Source organism: Manduca sexta, chromosome 9 (assembly GCF_014839805.1).
Source record: "Manduca sexta isolate Smith_Timp_Sample1 chromosome 9, JHU_Msex_v1.0, whole genome shotgun sequence".
Classification (NCBI taxonomy): domain Eukaryota; kingdom Metazoa; phylum Arthropoda; class Insecta; order Lepidoptera; family Sphingidae; genus Manduca; species Manduca sexta.
In genome coordinates this window covers 5643731-5666296 of record NC_051123.1, presented here as the reverse complement: position 1 = coordinate 5666296, position 22566 = coordinate 5643731, and the positions used below count along the sequence as shown (strand labels likewise).

General features: G+C 32.8%; 1 protein-coding gene across 1 annotated transcript; it reads left to right on the top strand.

The window, feature by feature from the left end:
- The first annotated feature begins 279 nt into the window (after positions 1-279).
- On the top strand, positions 280-17632 carry LOC115443299 (alpha-tocopherol transfer protein). The gene is made up of 6 exons (XM_030168655.2): positions 280-365; positions 13422-13664; positions 14094-14231; positions 14598-14721; positions 15088-15316; positions 15863-17632. Exons 2-6 carry the CDS (start codon positions 13429-13431, stop codon positions 16123-16125), a joined length of 990 nt encoding a protein of 329 aa, XP_030024515.2. The 5' UTR covers positions 280-365; positions 13422-13428; the 3' UTR covers positions 16126-17632.
- Positions 17633-22566: the final 4934 nt, after the last annotated feature.

The window sequence follows — 22566 nt, the reverse complement described above, 5'->3', positions numbered from 1 at the left end:
TATTCATTTCTTTAATCAGTACCAAATATCAAGGAATTTATCAGTAGACTTGACTAACACAATGAGGCCAATCCATTTTGTTTTTTTATAAAAAAAAATCAATTTTTTCTTCAAATTAGATCCTCTTATAGTATATTGATTCTAAAAATATCTAAAATTCGGACATTCGTGATATATTTGAAATAATGACGGCATAAAAAAAAACACTTTTTTTCTAATCCGCATACAATAAAAAGCTCGGTATTACCAATGACACGCGATAAACATTCGAACGTAGGGTCAAGGCGACGGGGAACACAATTCGACGTTACTCACTGACTCAGTACAGTGCGAGCGCACGGCTAAAAGGACGTTGCGTGGACTCGGTATGTTTTTGTTTTTTTCGCCGCCATTTTTATTTTCGATTGTAACTTTTTTCTTTTGTGTGACAGTTTTTTTGTGTTTTATTTATTTGTATTTATTGTTTTGGTTTTTATATTTGTTTATAAAAAAAAATATATTTTTTAAGTTTTTGAGAATGTAACAAAAGAACAAGATTAAGATATAAGTTAAAACATACAAAACGAATTTTATATGACAACTGATTCTGTTGTTATTGTACGAAAGATTTTATCATTTTAGGAACCTTCATAGTATTTTGTAATATCTTGTACTATAATACTTGTATCACAACATCCTCACGAGTTCTAACACTAAATGGGTCAAGACTCAAGACATTATTATATTATCAATGTGATGAGATCGGTTTCGGGATCAACCAGGATAAATCCGGATAAATACGTAAACGAGCAACTGACAAGGACAACGTAATTCTGCCCATACTAAACGTCGAACGATTCAAATAAACGAGCAATTGACAATTGCAATTTTGCCTATAATAATCGACAATCCAAATTTGCCGACGGTAAACACATTTCAAATTTTTGATACGTAGTTTCACGCAGCAATGTCTAATAATAGTCATTCCAAAATTTCCGTAATATTAACGCTTTCCTAATTGGGTGCCAAACTCATAATTATCGTAACAGTGGTATAACTGATAACAGATATCACACCATGATTGATCAAAACAAGAAAAGAAAACTATGTTTTATTTTGACCATTCCGAATTTGTTAACATTGATTTAATGATTTCTTGTGTTTACGCGAATGTTAGACATTGAATTAAAACTATTTTGCAGATTTTATCATGGTTGTTATATTATAATTTTCTCCTGATGTTTCGAAGACTGCAGACTTCATGGTCACGGGGGGAACAGGCTCCCCCGCGATAAAGTCCAAAACATAGTTTTATTTTAATAACATTGACTTATCAAGATTTCTTGATGCATTGCCATACATATGTTTAGGTAGTTGCAACTTAATTTAAACTTTCTGGGAAAAAGACACAAAGTTTATGTTGTATATAGCATGCAACAAACGTCATCGTCAGTGATATAAGTTCACTCTAGATCAACCGAATAATAACTTAATAATATCGCAACAATGATCAGGCGAAGTTGTATCATTTATTCCACAACAAAAGATGAAATTAACAAAGGATATCTTTAGTAACCGCCTCAAACTATTTGCTTCTCATTTGTGTCTTTTCTGTGTCAATGTTTGGGTATAAAATCAATAAGACTATAAGGGTCAACTTAGTGACTATTTTTAATTGTAAATAGCTTCTATTGCGTTCGCGGAGAAAGTGCATTATCAATATTCAGCTTCGAGTGGCCGGGGTGGTATGTTGTCACGTTAACCAGATAAACATTAATATGAGCGATTCCGTACCTTTTTGATATGTTAAACATGAGCCCCTTTTTGAAATTTTAAACATAATACAAAGCATACAAATCGCCTGATTGTATACCACTAGTATGTCGTATGAAGTCCTGGATTGAATAGTTCTGGGAATAGAATCAAGTAATCATCCTTTAGGTAGAAGTATAAATGTGAAAGTACCTTAGTCTGGCTGTTACACTTTCACATTTAGACTAATAAACCGATTTCGATTAAATTAAATACGGAATACACTTAAACATCAAAACACCCACACAATATGTATTAATATATGCCAGTACCAAATTCAAAGCAGAGAACGCGTGTGCAAAACCCTTGCATTTTATTACCAATTATAATTCAAAAGGTCTCATGGTGTTTCTGTTTTTTCTTTTTTTTTATCGATCGTACAGCAAACTTGCTTCTCTACACCTGATTTTAATTGTTAGGTGAGGTTTACCTACCCCCAAATTTAAAGTCAGTCAAAAAAGTAGCTCAACAAAGTGGAAACCGTCGACAAAGAAATCATGTCGCATATTAGCTGTAACTAATTCACGTTCAATATTTCTTTGAGAGAAAAATGCTTTCACACACCAGCATAATAAATCCGAAATAAATATTACTGTATTTTGTCTACAAATATTACAAATCTATTAAAAATAATCAATTCTCTACTCTACTATATCGTAAAGAAATCTTAGGCCATTCGACGATTGCGAAGTATCTCCGAAAACGTAACTAAAATTTAATTTTTATTAACACGCTATGAAATCAATAATTGTTCATTCAGCTTGGGAAACGTCGTGACCGAGGGTGACAATAAATAGAAAAGTGGTCACTTGACCATTCTTGACGCATTCTTTTGTAGGCCTCTTTTCAAAAGAAACTCTTTTTGTTGGTGGTAGGATATATTTTATATCCGCCCGGACAGCGTCCACCTTACACAAGGTGTCAAAACCCGCCATAGTGGCTTATGTAAGTGTCGCGTTCCGGGATCAACCTGTGTAAATCCGGCTCCAACAGGCCGACATAATGGTGACAACTGCCGAGGGGTAATCATCTCTCGCCAGTCGACATTCTAATCGACTCCATCACATGCAATGGGGTCACTTTGTCATGCCGGAACAAAAAAATAAATAAATAGATACTTCGTCTCATTGAATAAAAATATGTTTGCTAATTCTAATAAGTTAAAATTCAAAAGTTAATGGAATTGAAATGTTAAAAATTATGCTCACACGTTTTCGAGGCAAAATAATATTTTATTTAAATTTGGTGATCTCAAATATTTTACGGATATATTCATCCTACTGCTTATTAAATTAATGGTTTAGTTATAATAAACAAACCAATCAAAATAATATTATTTATTTCTCGTCACTAATTACGTTTGTGACACACCTTCAAAATCTGAGTTCAAATACAAAATACTTAAATGGCACATGAGCAATAAAAATATAATTAATACTACCTCCTTTATCTATCTTTTTTACGAGTCGTAATCTTAAAATCTATTTAACATATTATCCCGAAAATATGTCTACATGTCCATTTCTCTGTGAAGTTATAAAGTAAGCTACATAAGCCTCCGGTCCATAAAATAGTTATCTCTATGCAAATGTGGTAACTATATTGTGCAATTGCATATTGCACAAATTTATTTATTTATTTACAGTATTATTATATACTTACAATATTTGCTAGTGGCACCTAAAGTAAGCAATGATCAAATTGTCTCCTTTAAACAGTATATATCTTTATCCGTTTATCGTAAGCTGGCATTTGTTTTATTTGTCTCGTCAGTCCACACTATCTGGACCCCATTCCGCTGACCATTAGGTACAAAGGGGTCATTTTAACGCTCAAGTTTAAAAAAACTGCCAAACAAAAATAAATCTAAGCATCTCACAATGTGTCGAAGCATTTCGTCCTTCAATACGTTAGGCATTATAATTTTAATTCCACTTTATAACCATTCGCATCACATACAAGGAAAAGGCTACTTATGTCGAATTAAAGGAATTTTAGCAAAGATAAATGGTTTGATAGAGCAACGTGCTGGTTACTGATGTGATTTCAAAATTGGTTGGAAAATAAACCGTGGTTTGATTGTTAGAAAGGTTCTTTTTCCTTAATGTATCTAATAATTTATTGATACTAAAAATATTTGTGAGAAAAAATTTTAGGTACTTTAAAAAGATAGAATAAAATAGTATAATTATACTTAAATTGTAACATACATTTGCCGTGTTCACGTGAGTAAAAACCTATTAAACCGCTCTGTAGAATAATTTGTCATATTTGCAAAAAGCGATTTGACAATAACATCAAAAACTTAACACTTATTTTGTTGTACTGCCATTGTATTTTAATTGCTTAGATTTGAGAAAATGGACAACTTTACTTCTTTAAAGTTAAACAATGTTAATTTTGTAGTGACATAATAAACTCAAAAAAGAAACAATCGAGTAGCTGAATGCGTTGAAAATAAACTGTTGGCCATTCTTATATGTCAGCCGTTTGTCATTGTTACTCGGGATGCGACAATTGAAATATATATGAATGTAAACTTATAGGTACCTTTGTTAGTCAATTTACCCAAGGAAAAATCATTCTTGAGCAAAAGTGTCACGGTTTGACTTTCCGGGATAAAAATATGATATATTCCGGACGTTTTTATTCATTCAAATTCATTCATCGGTTTATGCGTACTTATTCGAAGAATATTCTAGTCAGTGAAATTAAAATACTAATAGTAATACTAATTGTAGTCAGTGAAATCAAATCTCTGAGTGTCAAGCGCAGTGCAGTACCCATTCAGCAATACTTTGTGATTCGGAACTCGGATATTACGTTTGCTATCCACCGACTTAATTGTCGCAATAAATTAATAAAATAGTAGTACCTAAGGGACCTTTGATATCACATGTTTTAAGATCATATTTTATCACGTCTATACTGCCAGTCTAAGCTCAAAGCGGTATCTCAAAAAAAATCAACATCTTGATTTTTATAGCTTAGAGGAATACCCATCCAATGAAATTACCTAAATAACGGTATCTTGTTTAGAACATGTTAAATTAACCTTAAAAGAGTTCCTCTATCTCAATATTAAATACAAAACTATAAAACTATATTTACAAAACTTCGATTATCTCGAAATAAGGTTTCCATGAAATACCGCTTTTGCGCTTAGCACGGCAGTATACAAGTCCTACAATCGTCTCACATTCCTTTGTCGACATCGATCGCTCACTTTCGGTGTAGGAAGTCACCTCGCTGGCGAGCGGTGACCTTCCATCACTTTACAAGTCGCACTTGAAGATAGGGTTGGGTACAGCGCAAGATATTCAATCTTTGCTAATTGCCACATTGTTCCACCCATACACTGCATGAGTCTTTGTATATTATGCATGTGTATACGGCCTTATTCATTTACAAGATTTATCTGTAGTGTGCTACATGCGTTTGCATTTTGTGCTGAATTATTAAAATAATATTCTGCTTAGGTTTAATAGTTTAATATTGGATTGTTAATGGTAAACGTTGACTGCAAAATGAATCGTATCGTCAATGTTATTAAAACATTATTTTAATTATCAATTTATTAATTAGAGAGTTCTTTTATCCTCCGCTCCTTTTTCAAAATAGTAACTTAATCATAAAGGATAGATTGTTTTACCGCCATATTTCTCTTTATATAAACTATTGATTCTACAAGCTCTATTAACATATGGCAAACAGCGTCCGATCAATTTTTGTGTGGTTAAAACTAATCAAGTTTGGCTTCCTTGTCTTCTACAGTTCGCAATCGCGCAGCTTCTTCTTGTACAGCTTATAAATAGTAGCATAATATTTCGCTAATGGTTTCTATTTACATATGTCAAACATTAGAAGCCGATCAAATTTTTTTGTGTAGTTAAAACTAATCAACTCTATCTTCCTTGTCTTTCGCAGTTCGTAATCGCACAACGTCTACAGCTAATATATAGAAGCATAATCTTTGCTAATGGTTTACAAGCCTTACATCATCATGATTTTATTTATAGCTCAGGTTTAGCATAAGTATCTATTGGACTTACTACGACGCATGCGCATAGATTAGCAAACAAACTCTCTTCCTGATAAGCTGTTATATAAGATCACTTAAACCATGTTTTTACCTTTGTTGATAACTATAATTGCCAACTTGTAAAGATTGTTTTGATCGATAATTAAAACTGATGCTAGGTGAAATGACCTCTAGAATGCTTCGTGGAAGTATATTAAGTAAAATTACGTGTACCAAACAATACTTTGTAATTCAAAAGTGTTGGATAGTGTTTCTATTGTTTATTAGACGTGTCACTTACAATCAGACGAACGGCAAGCTCGTCTCGTCATTCAAAGCAAAAAAAAGACGTTTTTATTAAATTAAATTCTTTTACAATATAAACTAGACATTCTATAAAAATATTACTCATTTTTAAATCTTAAATTATATTCTAAATTATGTCTGGGCATCTACCTTATCTGATCCCACTCCAATTGGATCCCAACAAAAACAGTTTTTCATTTTGCAGGGACGATTAATAATGACGAACCGCCTGCCATCAACAAGCTCTGGGGGAATCCCAATATAATGTGAACTAGATTTTCGTAAACAAATATTTTGCACCGGGGGGAATGAATTATGTATCAAATAGCAGAACCTTATCCACCCACCCTCACCCTATGTGACGCACAATTGTAAATAACATTTAGAGCATAATTAAATCAATATGAATCGAGTTATTAGGAAAAAAATATATTTTGCACATAATTACTCTGGTTTAATTTACGATCTATACAATTACCTTCTGATCTACTAATGAGGGTAAATTCAAAATTACCGGTTGGAACTCTCCGTATTTACCAGGTCATTTTTCGGTCGTCAATAATTTCCTTTCCATAGAATTTCAATGAATAGGATGTATCAAGATTTGCTTTAAAATTGATTATACTTTTATTGTCATCTTGTCAAATTGACGGTAATATGTATAAAGTATGACTTAGAAACATAAATATTTTGTTTTTAGGTACTATACTAATACATTCAGAGAATGCAAGTCTTTATATATGAAAGGAATTTTAAGTTATACTCTTACTAATTTCTGTAAAACATATTTACGACCTAAGTAAAGAACAAATAAGCATTGCAGCATAAATATACATAATTAAAATCTTTATACAAGATATAACCGATAAAAAATACGAAACAATGTATAATCTGTCAAACACAGACGATAAAAACAAACTATATACATCAATATAGATTTCAACATGACATGCCTGCTGCCTAGTTCATTACAAATTCAAATATCAAGGAAGTTTGTCATGCAAAAATTCTGACATCATTTATTATAGCACTTCCCTTGTGATTCGTTCGTCAAAATTGTTTGCTCCATTTTTATTACGATAAAAAAATATGCTAAAGATATTTTTTATAACAATTTAACAACAACCTGTTGCCCAGCTGGTGGGTCAGTGAATCTCACGCTGTAATGTTTTGTCTTGTTATTGAGTTTTGTTTTATGTGTAACTGTACGTACTAACACTTAATATAATTATTGTAATTTACTAACACGATGGATGTATACTAACTATCCTGAAATAAATGTATTGAATTGAATTGAATAAAACTTTTATTCGTTCAATTGAAATTTACATTGACAACGTCGCTTACGATAAGCCAAAAATAGTAATAAAAATATCTGTAAACTATAATGACTCAATCATCATTATCATCATCCGCAGGATGTCCACTGCTGAACAAGGGCCTCCCCTAACGATTTCCAGATTGGAAGCAATAGGTCGATTAATGATTAACAATATTAACTAATTACAGTAACTAATGATTTAGAATGATATGCATCATCTTGTATAACCTTTAATAATTACCTAAAGCCTTCTGATAATAAATAAATCTGTTACACAACATTTGAAACACGAATCGAAAATACATTATTTCGTGCAAATCAGCCAATGACGCGAACGTCTAGCAGCACGAATTGGTAATTTCTATCAAATTCAATTTATATCAATCATTGGTGCCATTCAGAATCAACACGAATACAATTAGGTGTTTTTGTGTGAACTTTTACCACAATGGAACTGCGTAAGTTGAGTTAAGGTTGTTGACAAGGTAACAGACGTAAAACATAAAAATGTTGGTGTGAATGTCCATGACTTTTCCAAATTTGTCGTACAAGGTATATTTACCATAAAAGGAGAATTGACTATGAATTTTGAAGTAGATGTAGTTATTTTAAATGTGACCTTACTTATTATTAGGTTATTAAACGTATTTTATGATGGAAGTTTGATTAAAAAGACGAAGTATAAAGAAGAAAGAGATAATAAATACACTAATTGATCTCCGCGGCCCTTGGACACACACAATAACAGAAGAATTATTAATGCATTATCAATACAAACGAAAAGAATAAGAAAATAGAAGCGGGCCTTAAGAAAACTAAATATTTTATTTAAGTCTGAGCACGGTCAAACAATTGAAATAAAACCACAGGTATGAAAATGTAATAATATATTTAAATTAATTTAAAATTACACACATTTTCTCACAGGTAACGGGTTGTAACACATTCTGTTACACTGAATGTGCGAGACATTGAAATATGGTCAACGAACTATGAATCATGGATTGTCAACTGTTTATTTATCTAATAACCGTGGAGTTTCGGTAATGCATTCTTTGCAGTTAGACCAGTTTGCGTATGTTACCGGGTTATCGTATTTACCGTGTTTATTTCTTTGAAATTGTAGTTCGTGAGTTTCCATGGAAGACTGTGATAGTGTCTAGTTAGAACGGTGATTCATTTATGTTGGTATTTCTTAAAATTTTCAAATTTGTGAAATTGTTATGTTTTTCTTTCCACGCACTCATTGGCATGGCTTATTATATTGCATTTTTTTGTAATTCATATAATTGCGCAATTGTTATAGCGTTTATTTATTTATTACGCACAAAACAGATTATAATCGGGAACACATTTGCATAATCATAAGCTTTTTAAAACAGGTAATGTGGAGCGAATAAACACCATAGTTCTCTCAATTAATATTCTTTAATAAAAACAAAACAAGTAATAATAAACAATGTCTCGCTTACAATGATTGTATTTATATTATTAGTCGTTAATATCATCGTATTGACTAATTTTGCGACCAATCTATCTATGAAACAAATTTCAATATAACACTGTATTTAATTTATGATTTTATACCACTTATAATAGTTTTACGACACAAATATTTTCACTTAAACAAAAAATTCATAACGTTTAAACTGTTACAATTGACCTAATCGACTCTCGTTTCCAAAACCAATTTAATTTACCAAATAAATTGTACAAACAATTGCCAAATAGTTTTGTAATTCGAAGATTTGTCGTTCCATTATTTTTTATTGGAAGTTACGTATTTTTTGACGATTAAAATGTATATCCAAATCCGCAGTTGCATTTTGATAGTCCATACTTTTACTTTTGTAAAAGGTTATAATTTTTACTAACGGTGAAGAGCATTGCATGTTTTAACACTCATTTTTTATTTCTGTATCTTAGAGATAATAGATTTCACGCGACACGGTACAAGTATTATTTTGCAGACATTTTAAGTCTGAAGTGACCTGATGGTAAGTAATCCTCGGTCTCTATTTATACACAAATCATGAATGTATTACTTTACTCTGAGAGTGGATATGGGTCTCTAGTAACTTCAGTGACTGCGAATTGTAACAACTACTTAATCTTCACATTATTTTTATCCGAAATAAAAAAGGAAATGTACTTATACACGTCAAATTGATATTTGACATGTATATATATATTTTATTACCTCAGATCTCAGTCATTTAATTTGTAATTTTGCTGCTCCAATAGTACAAACTTTCATACACTCCTAACGACTATAAGGTACTGCAAGATTACTTTAAAAATACAAATATTGTGATTCCATTAGTAAAGATGAAAATATAGGTAATAGATAAAATTTTAGTGTTTCTTGCGACAAACGAACATACGTTTTACTTGATTGTAAGTGATAAACGCAGCCCGTAAACATATAAAAATAATAAGTAAACACGACACGCATTGTGAGATGATTCCTTACTTTGAATCCCTGACCGTGGTTTGGGTCTTGAAGCTCGCCATCGGAAGTGAATCTTTTCTAAATATTTTTATGTAATAATTTATTTAATCAGGCCTGTATTATATACCGTCCCACTGCTGGCCACGGGCCTTTTCTATTACTGGTAGACTTCATACACCCTCAAAATTCCTAAAGAGAACTTTCAGGTATGCAGATTTCCTCACGATGTTTTCCTTCGCTATTAAAGCAAGCAATATTTCACAAACAATACACACATCATTTTAGAAAATATAATAATAATGATAATATTTTTATATGCATTTATATTTTTAGATACATATAAGAATGCAAAATAACTCGAGATAAGATAAAAGAACTAATAGCTTGTTATTTACAATATAAATATTAAATATTCGGAACCCTAGTAGGATTAACCCATTCAAGTGCGAACAATAGTCAAAAATACCAGTGTATCCTATCACGCAGACCCTTGACATTACACGACCGAGCCGATCCGGGTTTCACAAGAGAAAAGGTCACATTAGTCAACCAAAATATCATTAGAAACGGATATCTTCAGATCCGAATAGAGATGTTTCCGATGTGACGGGGTTGTTGGTTTCTGTTGAACATTTTTCGTCAATTTGACAATAATTTTGAATAATTATTAATTTGCGACAGTTTTATTATAACCTCTTAAAATATCTAAAAACAAACTTTCAATAGGGTAGTTGACGACTTTTTTTTATATACATTTATTAAAAATATAATCACCGAAAATCTATCGGAAAAAGATTTTTCAAAATCCACGCAATAATAAATAAGTTATAAAGCTTTGAAATTTGGTTGAAAGGGCAGCTGTCAAAGTACCTACAGTAATATTGAAATGTGACGTCACCCAGTGCCACTGGCCATGATGCTGCGTGAGTGAGAAAAGGACAGTTCGATAACCCCACCATACTTTTGCTCACAACAATATTCAAATATGAATAACCGCTTTACTTTCCGACCATCTTGATGCTGATTTCACAGAAGAAATTCTTTTTCATATTATTATCTATTACATATAAAATAATAAACAAAGTCAAAAATAGGAAACTACCCTATTGACATTTACCGTACTCTTTTCCTGATGTATAAATGCACTAAAAATACTTTTTTAAATCCATTCAAATTATCTCCTTTTTGACGTCACACTGCAGGCACGCAAACAAAACTACTGCTTTTTAATTTACGTGTCTTTGGAATTATCATGAACAGTATTTTACAATTTAAAATTTAGTGGTGGATCTAGAGCCCGAAGTATATATGAGTACACTAAGCCTATCGTATAATATCACAGATTTATGATTTCAAAACAACGATTTTATCATAATAATACTTAGCTCAGTAGATTTTTTTATCGAACGCAAGGCGAACTGGCTTCAAGGCACCTGGTGTAAGGTGAATTGAAGTCTACTACAATGTACAGTTCAAAACAGTCAATCAATGTGCAGTTCGAGTTTGTTTGTTTGTTTTAAGGTTTGTAAGTGCTCATCTCTGGAATTAGTAAAACGATTTTGAAAATTCTTTTACTGATAGGAAGCTACATTATTTCTGAGTGCTATAAGCTACTTTTTATCCCGGAAAAACTTTGTCACACGGCCGGAACCACGGACAAAAGCTAGTTTAATATAAACAGAATAATGACATCTAACTGCAAAATATTTTTATTTACTTTTGTTATTTACTGTCGGTATACAAATATAAGTAACGCCGAAGTCTCGTCAACTGAACTTCTCATGGCGACCAATGTAACACTTTCATTGGACAATCAGATCTGTTATCACTAAGCAAATGTTGCTGTGGACAATCCTGGCTTAGACTAATGCGGGTCGGATTAGTAACTAGTTCAAGGTTGTCCCTGTGTTGTCCGACAATGATTGACGTGGTTAACCTGATGTTAAGCAAGGAAATCTTAGCAGATCTTGGCATTGTAAATAATGACGTAAGATAGATAAGTTACAAGATTAAAGCTTATAGTAGGTAATAATGTGGTTAACTCAGTTATATATTGTGTTTAGCCGTTTATATTCACAGTATTGACACCTTTGGTCACTATAATGTTACTTGCTATTAATATGAACTCTATTCCAACGTCCTTACGTTTTGGATTAGTACCGAAACCAAACTGTATCATTTAAGTTTACTTCAAATTCTGAATTGAGACGATCAAAGTTTGTGCTAGTTCTCTGATTCAAACTGCCCGTTGAATTCTGTGCCTGACAGGCATTGCTGACAAATAAGCTCCGAGAACCGTATACATTCAATAGTTGTTCCTCTACCTTCGAGAATACAAGCGTAAACTTCAAACATAATTTTATCTGACTTGGAAGATTTTGAAGATTAAAACGAAGCACGTATTTCAAAAGTAGTCATAATGCAAATTCCAGATAACGAAAGAAAGTTTAAAAAGAAAGTGGAGCTACAACATGAAATGTTAGCATGTGCAATATAAATGTTAATAAAGAGAATGCACGATTGATGCGTTTTTTAAATTATCATGCTCACGAGTGTATGTACTATTTGTAATAATATGATGGACTAACTAACTGTCTTGTTGGCGTAGTTTTATGGTATGACGGGAGCGCCGAAGTCTTGAGTTCGATTACCGGGTTGGGCAAAGTGGTATTGGATTATTCTTCTTAATATCAGGCCGGAGTCTGGCATTTATTCCTGTAATATTGCTAGGCTCGCCCCATCACATCATGGCATAAAATATACACGGCATAAAGCGGGTGTACCAGTTTAACCTCTGCCGACCTCTTTGGGGATAAAAGGCGTGAGTATGTGTTTATTCAGTAGTAGCAGATGTTGTTCTCCATCATTGACTATACACTCCTTATAAAAAAACTAACCTTACCTAATAAATGTAACCTCTTCCTAATAAATGTGGAAGGTTAAAGTGCACAAAAAAATATAAAAACATAAGTTCTTGAAGCATATGTATATTAGCATGATAATACAAAAGACAGAAAATTTTAAATAACTTTCAACACAATATTTTGTATGATTACTATCCTTGAATGTGACGCATACTGGGTTTTCTAAATTATATATCTTTATTGTGCAGGAAAATGAGACAAAAGTCGCGTATACGCGAATATTTTAGCGTGATTAAATTTCATTGTTAACTATTTGGAGGTTACGAAGATATTATCATATATAAACAAATTCGAATAATTATAATATATTGTCTTCATTTGCAACCTTGACTGGAGCTGATAATATTTCATAAATATTCTAAGAGCAGAGGTATTTTTATTGTGAATATCTCTTTATATCAATTTCTTCTGTACGATCATTTTTATGGGAATAATTCTCTAATAATACAGTTAGTCAGAGTAAGCCAAAGAGATAATAGTATTCCTTTCCCAAAAACTTTTAAACCCCCTTCTTTTTCAACACTTGATAACCTAATTTGCATTTTTTACGTTGAATTTAATTTTTTTATAGTTACCACCTCCGTGTTCACAAAATTCTTCTACCAGTTTCAGGATGTCCCCGGCAGCGTCGTTTGCTGAACGATGGGCCCGCGACAACCTCACCCGGGACCCCACACCAGACGAGCTAGAGGTCCTCGGCCTGTTCCCTATCACGTGCGATGGAGACGAGATCGAGGCGAGTAAACGAGCTAGGAGGTACTACAAGGCCCGAGGTCCTGGTGGATTGACGGAGCTGTGGCACAAACGCCATCCTGATGACGAAGATATACTGTCTAGCTGTCAAGATGTGTAAGTTCAATTGTTGTTTATCTATTCAAAATATTTTTATTCCTTAAAATCATGTTGGAATTAGTTATTTTATATCCTTAAAGAGCTACTACCAAATCAGCATCTTGGAATCGTTGTATTTAATTGCTATAAATAATAATAAAACGTAGGAATCTTTAAGCAAAACATCACTGAAATTTTAATTATTATTTTAACCTTCTTTTCTATGTTTACTTGGAAAGTGCACAATGTTTTTTATTCCAAGTAAAGATGAAATGGCGTCAGAATTTCTTTAAGAAAAACATCTGTCCGAAAAACATCTGAAATTAGCCTTTTTTGCTTTTATTGGGATACTGCTATTATCACTACTACTCTACCTCAAGGGCATCTCATTGGTTAAGTTTGGACTCATTATGTATCATCCTATGTACTATTTTATACAAATTTCAGATACATAGTACCATTGCGAGCTAGAAGCATGAGTGGAAGGCGAGTGACTTTAATCCGTTTACCCGCACCCACAGCCCTGGACAGAACGTTATCTCCCAAAGCATTGCTAGCTCGGTGGCTCATGATACTTGATATAAGGTCAGTAGTATTTTTTTTGTTATTTACTAATGCTTCCATGTAATATTTACATGATCTCTTAGAAACTTAGTTACATTAGTTTTGGTTCACATAGGGTGAGAGGGGATTCCGTTATTTGATACGTAATTTGTTTCCCAGTATTTTCAATTTATATAGAGCTTAAGATATTTTAGTGAGAATTTTATTGCCAATCTAATGACACAATATCAACATTATTAAGTGAAACTACCAAAATGAACATATTGTAGAAATGAGATGTTTAGTTTCTTTCTATATACTTTGTAAGTTTCGAGTAGATAGCTTCAAAAAATACGGATATAGAAGAATACGTTAGTAATATTTATAATTATTTATTTAAAATTCCAGATTGCGTGAAGACCCTACACCTGCTGATGAAGTGGTTTTCATAGACGTCGGCGATCTTCAACCGGCGCACATCAAAAACCACTTCCGAGGCAACTACTGGAAGGATTTCGTTTGGTGTATGAAGGTAGGACATTCTTGCATTCCTTATATTCAAACTTAGATCTTATGTTGCCAAAAAATCATTTCTACGGATTTAATTATGAAATAAGGTTATGGATGCAGATTCTTCGCTCTGCATGTATGGTTAACATCTTCAGGACCTCATCTAACCCACTCTAAGTATTATATTCTGCATAATTCTGACTAAATATCTCTAATATCATTTGCATGTAATAGACCAGTGTCAGTTTGTGTTCAAATTACTCGAGCATGAAAGGTATAAGTTACGACTTTGACCAGCATTTGAACATGTTATATAGATAAAGAGTTTTTTTTGTATTTCGTCTGTATATTAATTTAAAATTTATTGAATCTTAATTCTGTATTTTAGACAGCATACCCACTCAGAATCACAGAAGTACATGTTATCAACACGCAAAGGTTAAAAACCATTTCCCTCCTTCTCCTACACATTGGTCTGTATCCGTGGAGGCGCAAAGTGGTCAGGATCCACACGAACACTGAAGATATCAACCAGGCCATGGGGTTGGACTACTTCCCTATTGAAGGTCTACCTTACGAGTATGGTGGAAGAGCTGGAGCTATGAAGGATCTTAATGGTGGGTATTTTTCCAGTAGTTTGTTAATACATTTCCTGACAAATACTTAATAAGTCGCTAAAATTACATAAAACGAGATATAGATCATTATTAAAAACAAAATCTTAAGGCGATACCTCAAGGTCCATTTTCATACATTTTGTTTCACCTTTAATCTGGGTAACTAAACAAGTATTGGCAAGTAAAGAATTTAAATTCACGTCTAGTTAGTGATTAGTTCTCGCAGTTGAAGAAAAACGTAAAATAATTAATAATCATGGATATTTCGGCCTTTAAAATTTAATATGACGAAATTTTAAAGGCAGAAATATCCATGATTATTAATTATTTTTACGTTTTTCTTTCAACTGCGAGAACTAATCACTAACTAGACGTGAATTTAAATTCTTTACTTGCCAATACTTGTTTAGTTACCCAGATTAAAGGTGAAACAAAATGTATGAAAATGGACCTTGAGGTATCGCCTTAAGGGAACATTGTATTGACTAAATAATTATTGAAAATTAACAACGTTGCAAATGCATTAACACATTCCCAATATTGCAGACGAATGGACAAAAAAACTCCTTTCCAACGCGAAATGGTTGCAGACGGAAGAGCGTAAATTCTACGACACAGACCTCAGGCCGGAGGTCCGAACTCGGAAAAACAAGAACGCCATGCGGACCTTACGAAGCAACATCGGCTCCTACGACATGATCACTCGAGCCCACTCGTGTCGGTCCCTTCATACTCGAGATGACCTCGACGAAGGCCTCTATGGAGCCTACAGGACTCTTAAAGTGAAACCTGATAAATTTTATGTGTAATGATGTTTAATGGTGCAACTCCTTAAATTTATTGCATGAATATTTTCAAATCAAAACGAATTAGAGTATCTCGCCCTCACACCTACCACGTCAACTCTTGTAAGCCAGAATCAGCATAAGCAATTTATGACACCGAGTGGTGAAGCCAGTCAGGGAACACACATATAAGATAGAATGAAATGAGAAATCAAAACTAATAGGGATGAAGTATGCTTCACTAAAAATTTACCAAATAGTAATGAAAAGTTGCGTGTCCTAGTGTATCATATCCTGGGGCCATGAGATGTCTTTCTACATTCATCAATGGTAATAGGTAACAAAAATGTGTACGGGAATGGAATTATCGATAATATTATCGCTAGGATATTATGACGTTTTCATACATAACGTTAGCGTTTACGATTCTAGAAATACATCTCGACTACGGTCCCTGAAATCAGTAGGAATGCCTTCCTTTAATAGTCTGGTATAATTATGCTGATGTTTAGTATGTAGTTTTCGTTGCATTGAATTTTAACTTAACTGACTAACAAAATGCAGTCATTACTGTACTATGACAAAAAAAATGCTGACTTATCGCATTACGCATAGATTCGTTTTTGCTATGACATTAGGACAGAGTTACGCCAAAATGTACGAACAACTTGTAAAAAACATTAATTGTACATTATTATTTTTTAACGGTGAAGAAAAACATCGTGAGGAATCCTACATACCTAAGATGCACTGTATAGGAATTTTGAGGCTAATCCCTCTCCATGATAGAGTACATTTTGACATAACTATGTCCATCTGTCTAGCCATATTGATGCACAATTTAAGGGGTTTACACGACTATTATATATTTTGGTACCTAAAGAATTCAATTCACGCTGATGTTTCCTGCACGATAGTAGTAAGTTGTAATTATTCAATAAGTACTCAGTTTTTTAGACTTTATTATTTATTACAAGTCATATATAAATATATAAGTCTACACATATGATGACCACGAGAAACACTAAATCAACGAACTATAGAAAACCATAGCGCCTTACTATTATGAATAGTGTGAAATACGCGCATGATTACGAAATTGCGGTAATTTAGCAAAAGGCGATCAAAATTAAACATCAGTTTCACTTCAAATGAAAGAAGAACGGGCCAGAAACTCTGGTGTTACTCTTTTCAAAATCAGTTTAAGGGAAATAGTCGTACATATCAATATTATCACATTTTCTGACTATTCGAAAGTCAACCAAATTTACAGTAGCTTTAAGTTCGCTTTTGCACAATACACTAAAAATTACGTCTATTTATTTTCATACATAAGATTTTATGAAAACAATGTTCAAATCGACACTTGTGTTCAATACAACTATTTTATACTTATTATTTTCTTTTCTATGAATCTCAAATAAGTATTTATATATTTTCCACCTGTGTAAAATACTCTTTCGACTAGAAAAATGTATAATAAGAAATATATTTTGTTAATATTTTAATTGTAATATACGGCTTTATAAAATATTATTGTTTTATTTAAATTATCCTTTAGATTCCTTATTTTACGAAACTTAATTATGAATATATAAAATATAAAAAAAAATAAATTAAAGCTTCCATATAGTGGGGGGCCCTATTCTCTCCCTCCTATTAAATTTCCTTATGCTCTATATTGTATAGATCTGTAAATTAGGAATTGTAGAAATGACAAGTCAAGACAATTCTAAAAGAGGCCCTAACATTTCCTTCCACTATCTAATCAATATTCCTTGACATTAAAATATATTTTATCCAGTTTCGACAGGCCGACATAATTGTGTCAACTGTCGAGGGGTAATCATCTCTCGTCATTTGACATTGTATTGGATTCCACTCTACTTATCAACGGGTGCAATGACAATCTTCCTAATGTCCGCTTTATACAATCTAAGAACTATTTAGTATATAAGACTAACAAATATAGATTTGTTGGTCTTATATACTAAATAAATCTTAGTATTAGTCATCTTATGACTACACGCAGAGGAAGCAATTGTTTCTACTACTGACAACTAAAAGCAACGTACGACCTGTCTCTAATTGTATATTTAAATATAACTCTACAGCCAACAGACACACAAAAAACAAATCTACGTCGCAGTTTTTGCGTTCCTTTTCCACTGGCGTTTTTATTCTATATCTATTGAGTTTTTGCTATACTTAGGTCGGCATGACTGTAAAAATATTCTCCTGTTAAATAGAATGAATTACAGTAACGGTAGCAAACTTACCAAGCGTGTAAATACGGTACGTGAAGGAATCTTGTTCTTGTAAGAATAAAAGAATTTTGTATTGACTGGGAAAATATAGAACGATCTAACAATTTGTCTAACTGTATTGTTGTTTAAAGATTTGTGAATTGAATGTATTGTATTTTTTTTTAATTCATATTAACTGAAAATTGAGTGAGAAACCGTTTATGCAATTTTGAAATAACAAATCTTTTTAAAAAATCCAAAATTAGGTAACTATTATGATACCGTTATGATATTCTACGAGTTAAAAATGTTGAAATTTTATATATATGTGGAAATAGTTTGGACCTACAATTTTTTACTGTTTAAGTTGCTGGCTGATTAGAAAATAGATTCAACTATCAAAAAGTGAATGAAACACACACAACAAATTTGTAAGTTGTGTGTGTTTCAAATGAAATTTGTAAGTTGTGTGCCGACTCAAAATAAAATGTTACCGAAGAATTAAAAAAAAAAATTTAAACACCCCACACATATTATACACATTATATTTTTGTCATCACATTTGACGCTATTTTTCCTAATTAATTTATTTTGGTGCTGGTAAGATATACATATTTTATATCAGCCAGGTTCCAACAGGCCGACATAATTGTATCGACTATAGAAAGGTCAATCAATCATCTCTAGTCAGTTAAAGTACTAATGGGGCATTGGAACACTGCCGTGCCTGTATGAAAAAAAAAACCATAATAAGCAACAAACATCTCAAAACATGAAATGAACGGCACGCAGTTTACACTTGTGGCGTATCCGAACGCCACTCGGTATATCTATGGACAAAAACTAAACGCGAGTATTGTCTATGACAAGGGAACTTACACACGGAACACACAGTGTAGTGCGCGTCTCTATGCAAACAAGTATTCAATTAAAGAAGATCGAGTTTTTATTATCGTCAGCCTCAATAAAGAGCTCGCAGAAAAATCCACACACAGCGATCCCAAACCCTCAACTAAACTAATAAGCGCCAAACAAGTTCTTACTCCTACCTGACACTCTTAGGAAATCGACAAAGATGGAAAGAGATTGCAAATAAAAGTAGTTTGTATGAAAGCTTCTTCGGTGAAAGGAGACCGCTCGACGCCTGAATGTCAGACGCTTCGTGACTTAGCAATACTTTACAGTTTAGGGTTACCGCACACTGATGAAGTAGCATCGCATGGAGATGAAGCGATGGCTTGAAAATATTTACAATTTAACGTTAATCGTGCAAAGGATCAATTTATCATATTAAAGAAGCTAGTAAAGTGCATTTTATGTTTCCTTACTACAAAAATAATTCTTATAGGATCACTTTGTTGTTTGTCCAGACCCTTTTATGGGTTCGTGTTGAGGTATCAATTTGAAATATCAAATACTCGAGTGTAGTGTGTCTTTTAGCTGTGAAAAAAAATCAAACTTTTAAGTTACTGCGCGCAAAAGATATTATGATAGTTTATCTCACATGTTTTGCGGTTTTATAAGGAAATCATAACCGATATTGCACTTCCTGTTAATCTAGAATCACAAACTTTAGGAAGAAGCAATATTTTATAGCAAATATAAAGGAAACGGAAGGAGACTGCCTCGATGGCGTAGTTGTACTGCATGCGCGGTACGGCAGCGCTCTGAGGTCCTGGGTTCGAATCCCGGGTCGGGCAAAGTGATATTTGGGTTTTTCTGCTCAGTATCAGCCCGGAGTCTGGAATTTGTGCCCGATATGGCGATAGGCTCGCCCCCTATCACATCATGGGACGGAACACACTTGGCGAAAAGTGGGTGCCATGGTTGCGCCTCTGCATACCCCTTCGGGGATAAAATGCGTGATGTTGTGTGTGTGTGTGTGTGTGTGTGTGTGTGTGTATATAAAGGAAAAATAGCCTAAAACCATAAATATGCACCCAATACAATAAAACTAGTTTCTATGGCACCCTCGGTGTACGAGTCCAACTCGCACGTGTCCGTTTTTTTTTTCAGGGAACAATAATAAATATTGATTGTGACTAGAATTTAGAAACCAAGAAAAATATTATGTCTTGTTCAGATTCCAGATTAATCCATCGCCTTTTACTGCGTTATTATTCTAACGAAAGATTAAATGTAATAAGATAAATTATAATAAACTTGATACATCTTGATATTTTACACACTTGATAATTCTATATGGAAGTATAATGAGAATTTAATAAATGCTACGTGTTGATGTGCGCCAACCTTAGCGATGCTTTCAAAGAGATTCAAGTACTTTATAGACTAGCTGACACGTTCCGAAGATTTGTCGAGTTCCTACAATAATACACGATAGCAACACTGTTACGTATTCGTTGTGATAAATATTTTAGTATAAAAACTTTTCGTATTTATGAGATCTATCCCCATAACAGACTTTCTACCAACCGTATTATTAATTCTCATTTACATTAAATTAGTTAGTCATGTGCAAAATTCTGGGTATCTAAAGCCACCCTTTATGTATAAATTCTCTTTCATCATTAATTAAATGAAATGTGTAAGTTTTCAACAATACAATCAATATCAGATCTAAAAACAGACATTTTAAGCGTCCCCTTTATCTATTAGTGTAAATTATATATTTATGTTAAAGCAAATTTGCCACATGCCATATTTGCACCAAACTACAAAGTAAAAAGTATAACCAGCATTTTTGGTGAAAATTTTCGTTATACATATGTATATACTTTTTAGCATAATGTTAGCAGAAGTAAAGAAGACTATGTGGTTTCGTTAATTAGCGAAATGTCAAAATGATCCTGTAAATCCAGATCTCTTCTCTTCTCTTCTAATTTTCTTAAAAATTACACTAATCTTCTTATAGAAAGTTTCGATAGAAGGTGATTGTTTCCTTCATCTCGTCTTTACTGTTTACACATTATGAAGCATTTTCTCATACGAGATCCTACCATTCGACAGATAATTAAGAGAAAGGCGAGTGATTTGCGGAAGCCTCATAAAATTCAAACACACGAATATCAACATGTTTGCACTAATTAACCGTTCCATGTTATTTTAGTCTAATTAGTAACAGTTTGCAGATTCCATTTTGGAATTAATTATACCACTTGTTGTTTTATTGACTTAGTTAATTATGCAAGTTCTAGCTTTATATGTTTTGATAGTTATGGAATTTCCAAAATCAGTATGAGTCGAACTAATAAATGATGGGGTGCAATTTTGTCTTTTTTTCTTTTTATAACAAAGAATACCACATCCTAAATATTTACAGAGATTTATATATGTATATTAGCAACGAAGGATCCATATAACCCGATTAATTATGGCTTCCCTTTCGCTTTCTACCGGCTTCTTTTTCGCTTATTACCGGCTTCCCTTTCATAATTTATTTAAAATCTAATTGTCATTAGAATGATTTCCAGTGGGTTCCCTTTCGGAAAATGTTATAGATAGTAGACTGTAGTACCCACAACGTTGTCCATTATTGATAAATAGTTTATTACATTATATAAATAAAATAAATAAATAAAATGTTTTATTCATCACGTAGGCGTACATAGTTGCACTTATGATAAATCAAGATGTAGGAAGTGTAGATAAACAGTTGATGACTATGAGCCATATTAATAAACGCAACTTAGATCGAAATCTAAGATGTGATATCAATTCAGACGCTATCAAATTAAAGTTAGCAACTTAAGATCGTCTCTATTTAATAAATATATATCAACAACATCTCAAATGATACTAAGTCAAGTCATGACGGAGTTTACACCTCAGTTTTTTTTTATTTAACAGCGCCATTCAGATGAGATTGAGCTCTTAAATGACAACTTAAGTCTTGTTTATTATAAAGTTCAATACATTAAATGTCTCCTTGAGATCCTGCTTAAAATTGAGAGTGATTTATTAATACGTCCCAATGACATCATAGGCAGACTTAGTCATGCATAGAACCTCTCTCTCCAATGAGGTAAGATATTATTGTACTAGATAAGGACACCACAATAGGCTATTATTAGAAATAGCCAATCGCAATTACTACAGAAAATACCAATAAAATTTTGCCCAGTCTATTGGTTGAACATAAAATTAAATATTCATATTACATTTTCTGTCACGAAACAAAAAAAAAATATTTCCTAGTATTTTGACATAAAGTAGAGATTATCTCATGAGGGCAGATGACCTCGTGCAATATGCTGGC

What these genes read in the sequence shown, in the direction of transcription:
- LOC115443299 (XM_030168655.2), top strand. Translation starts at nt 13,429, where the DNA reads ATGTCCCCGGCAGCGTCGTTTGCTGAACGATGGGCCCGCGACAACCTC. An exon ending in CTCATGATACTTGATATAAG is followed by an intron (nt 14,232 to 14,597) that starts GTCAGTAGTATT and finishes TTAAAATTCCAG; the next exon opens with ATTGCGTGAAGACCCTACAC. An exon ending in AGCTATGAAGGATCTTAATG is followed by an intron (nt 15,317 to 15,862) that starts GTGGGTATTTTT and finishes CCAATATTGCAG; the next exon opens with ACGAATGGACAAAAAAACTC.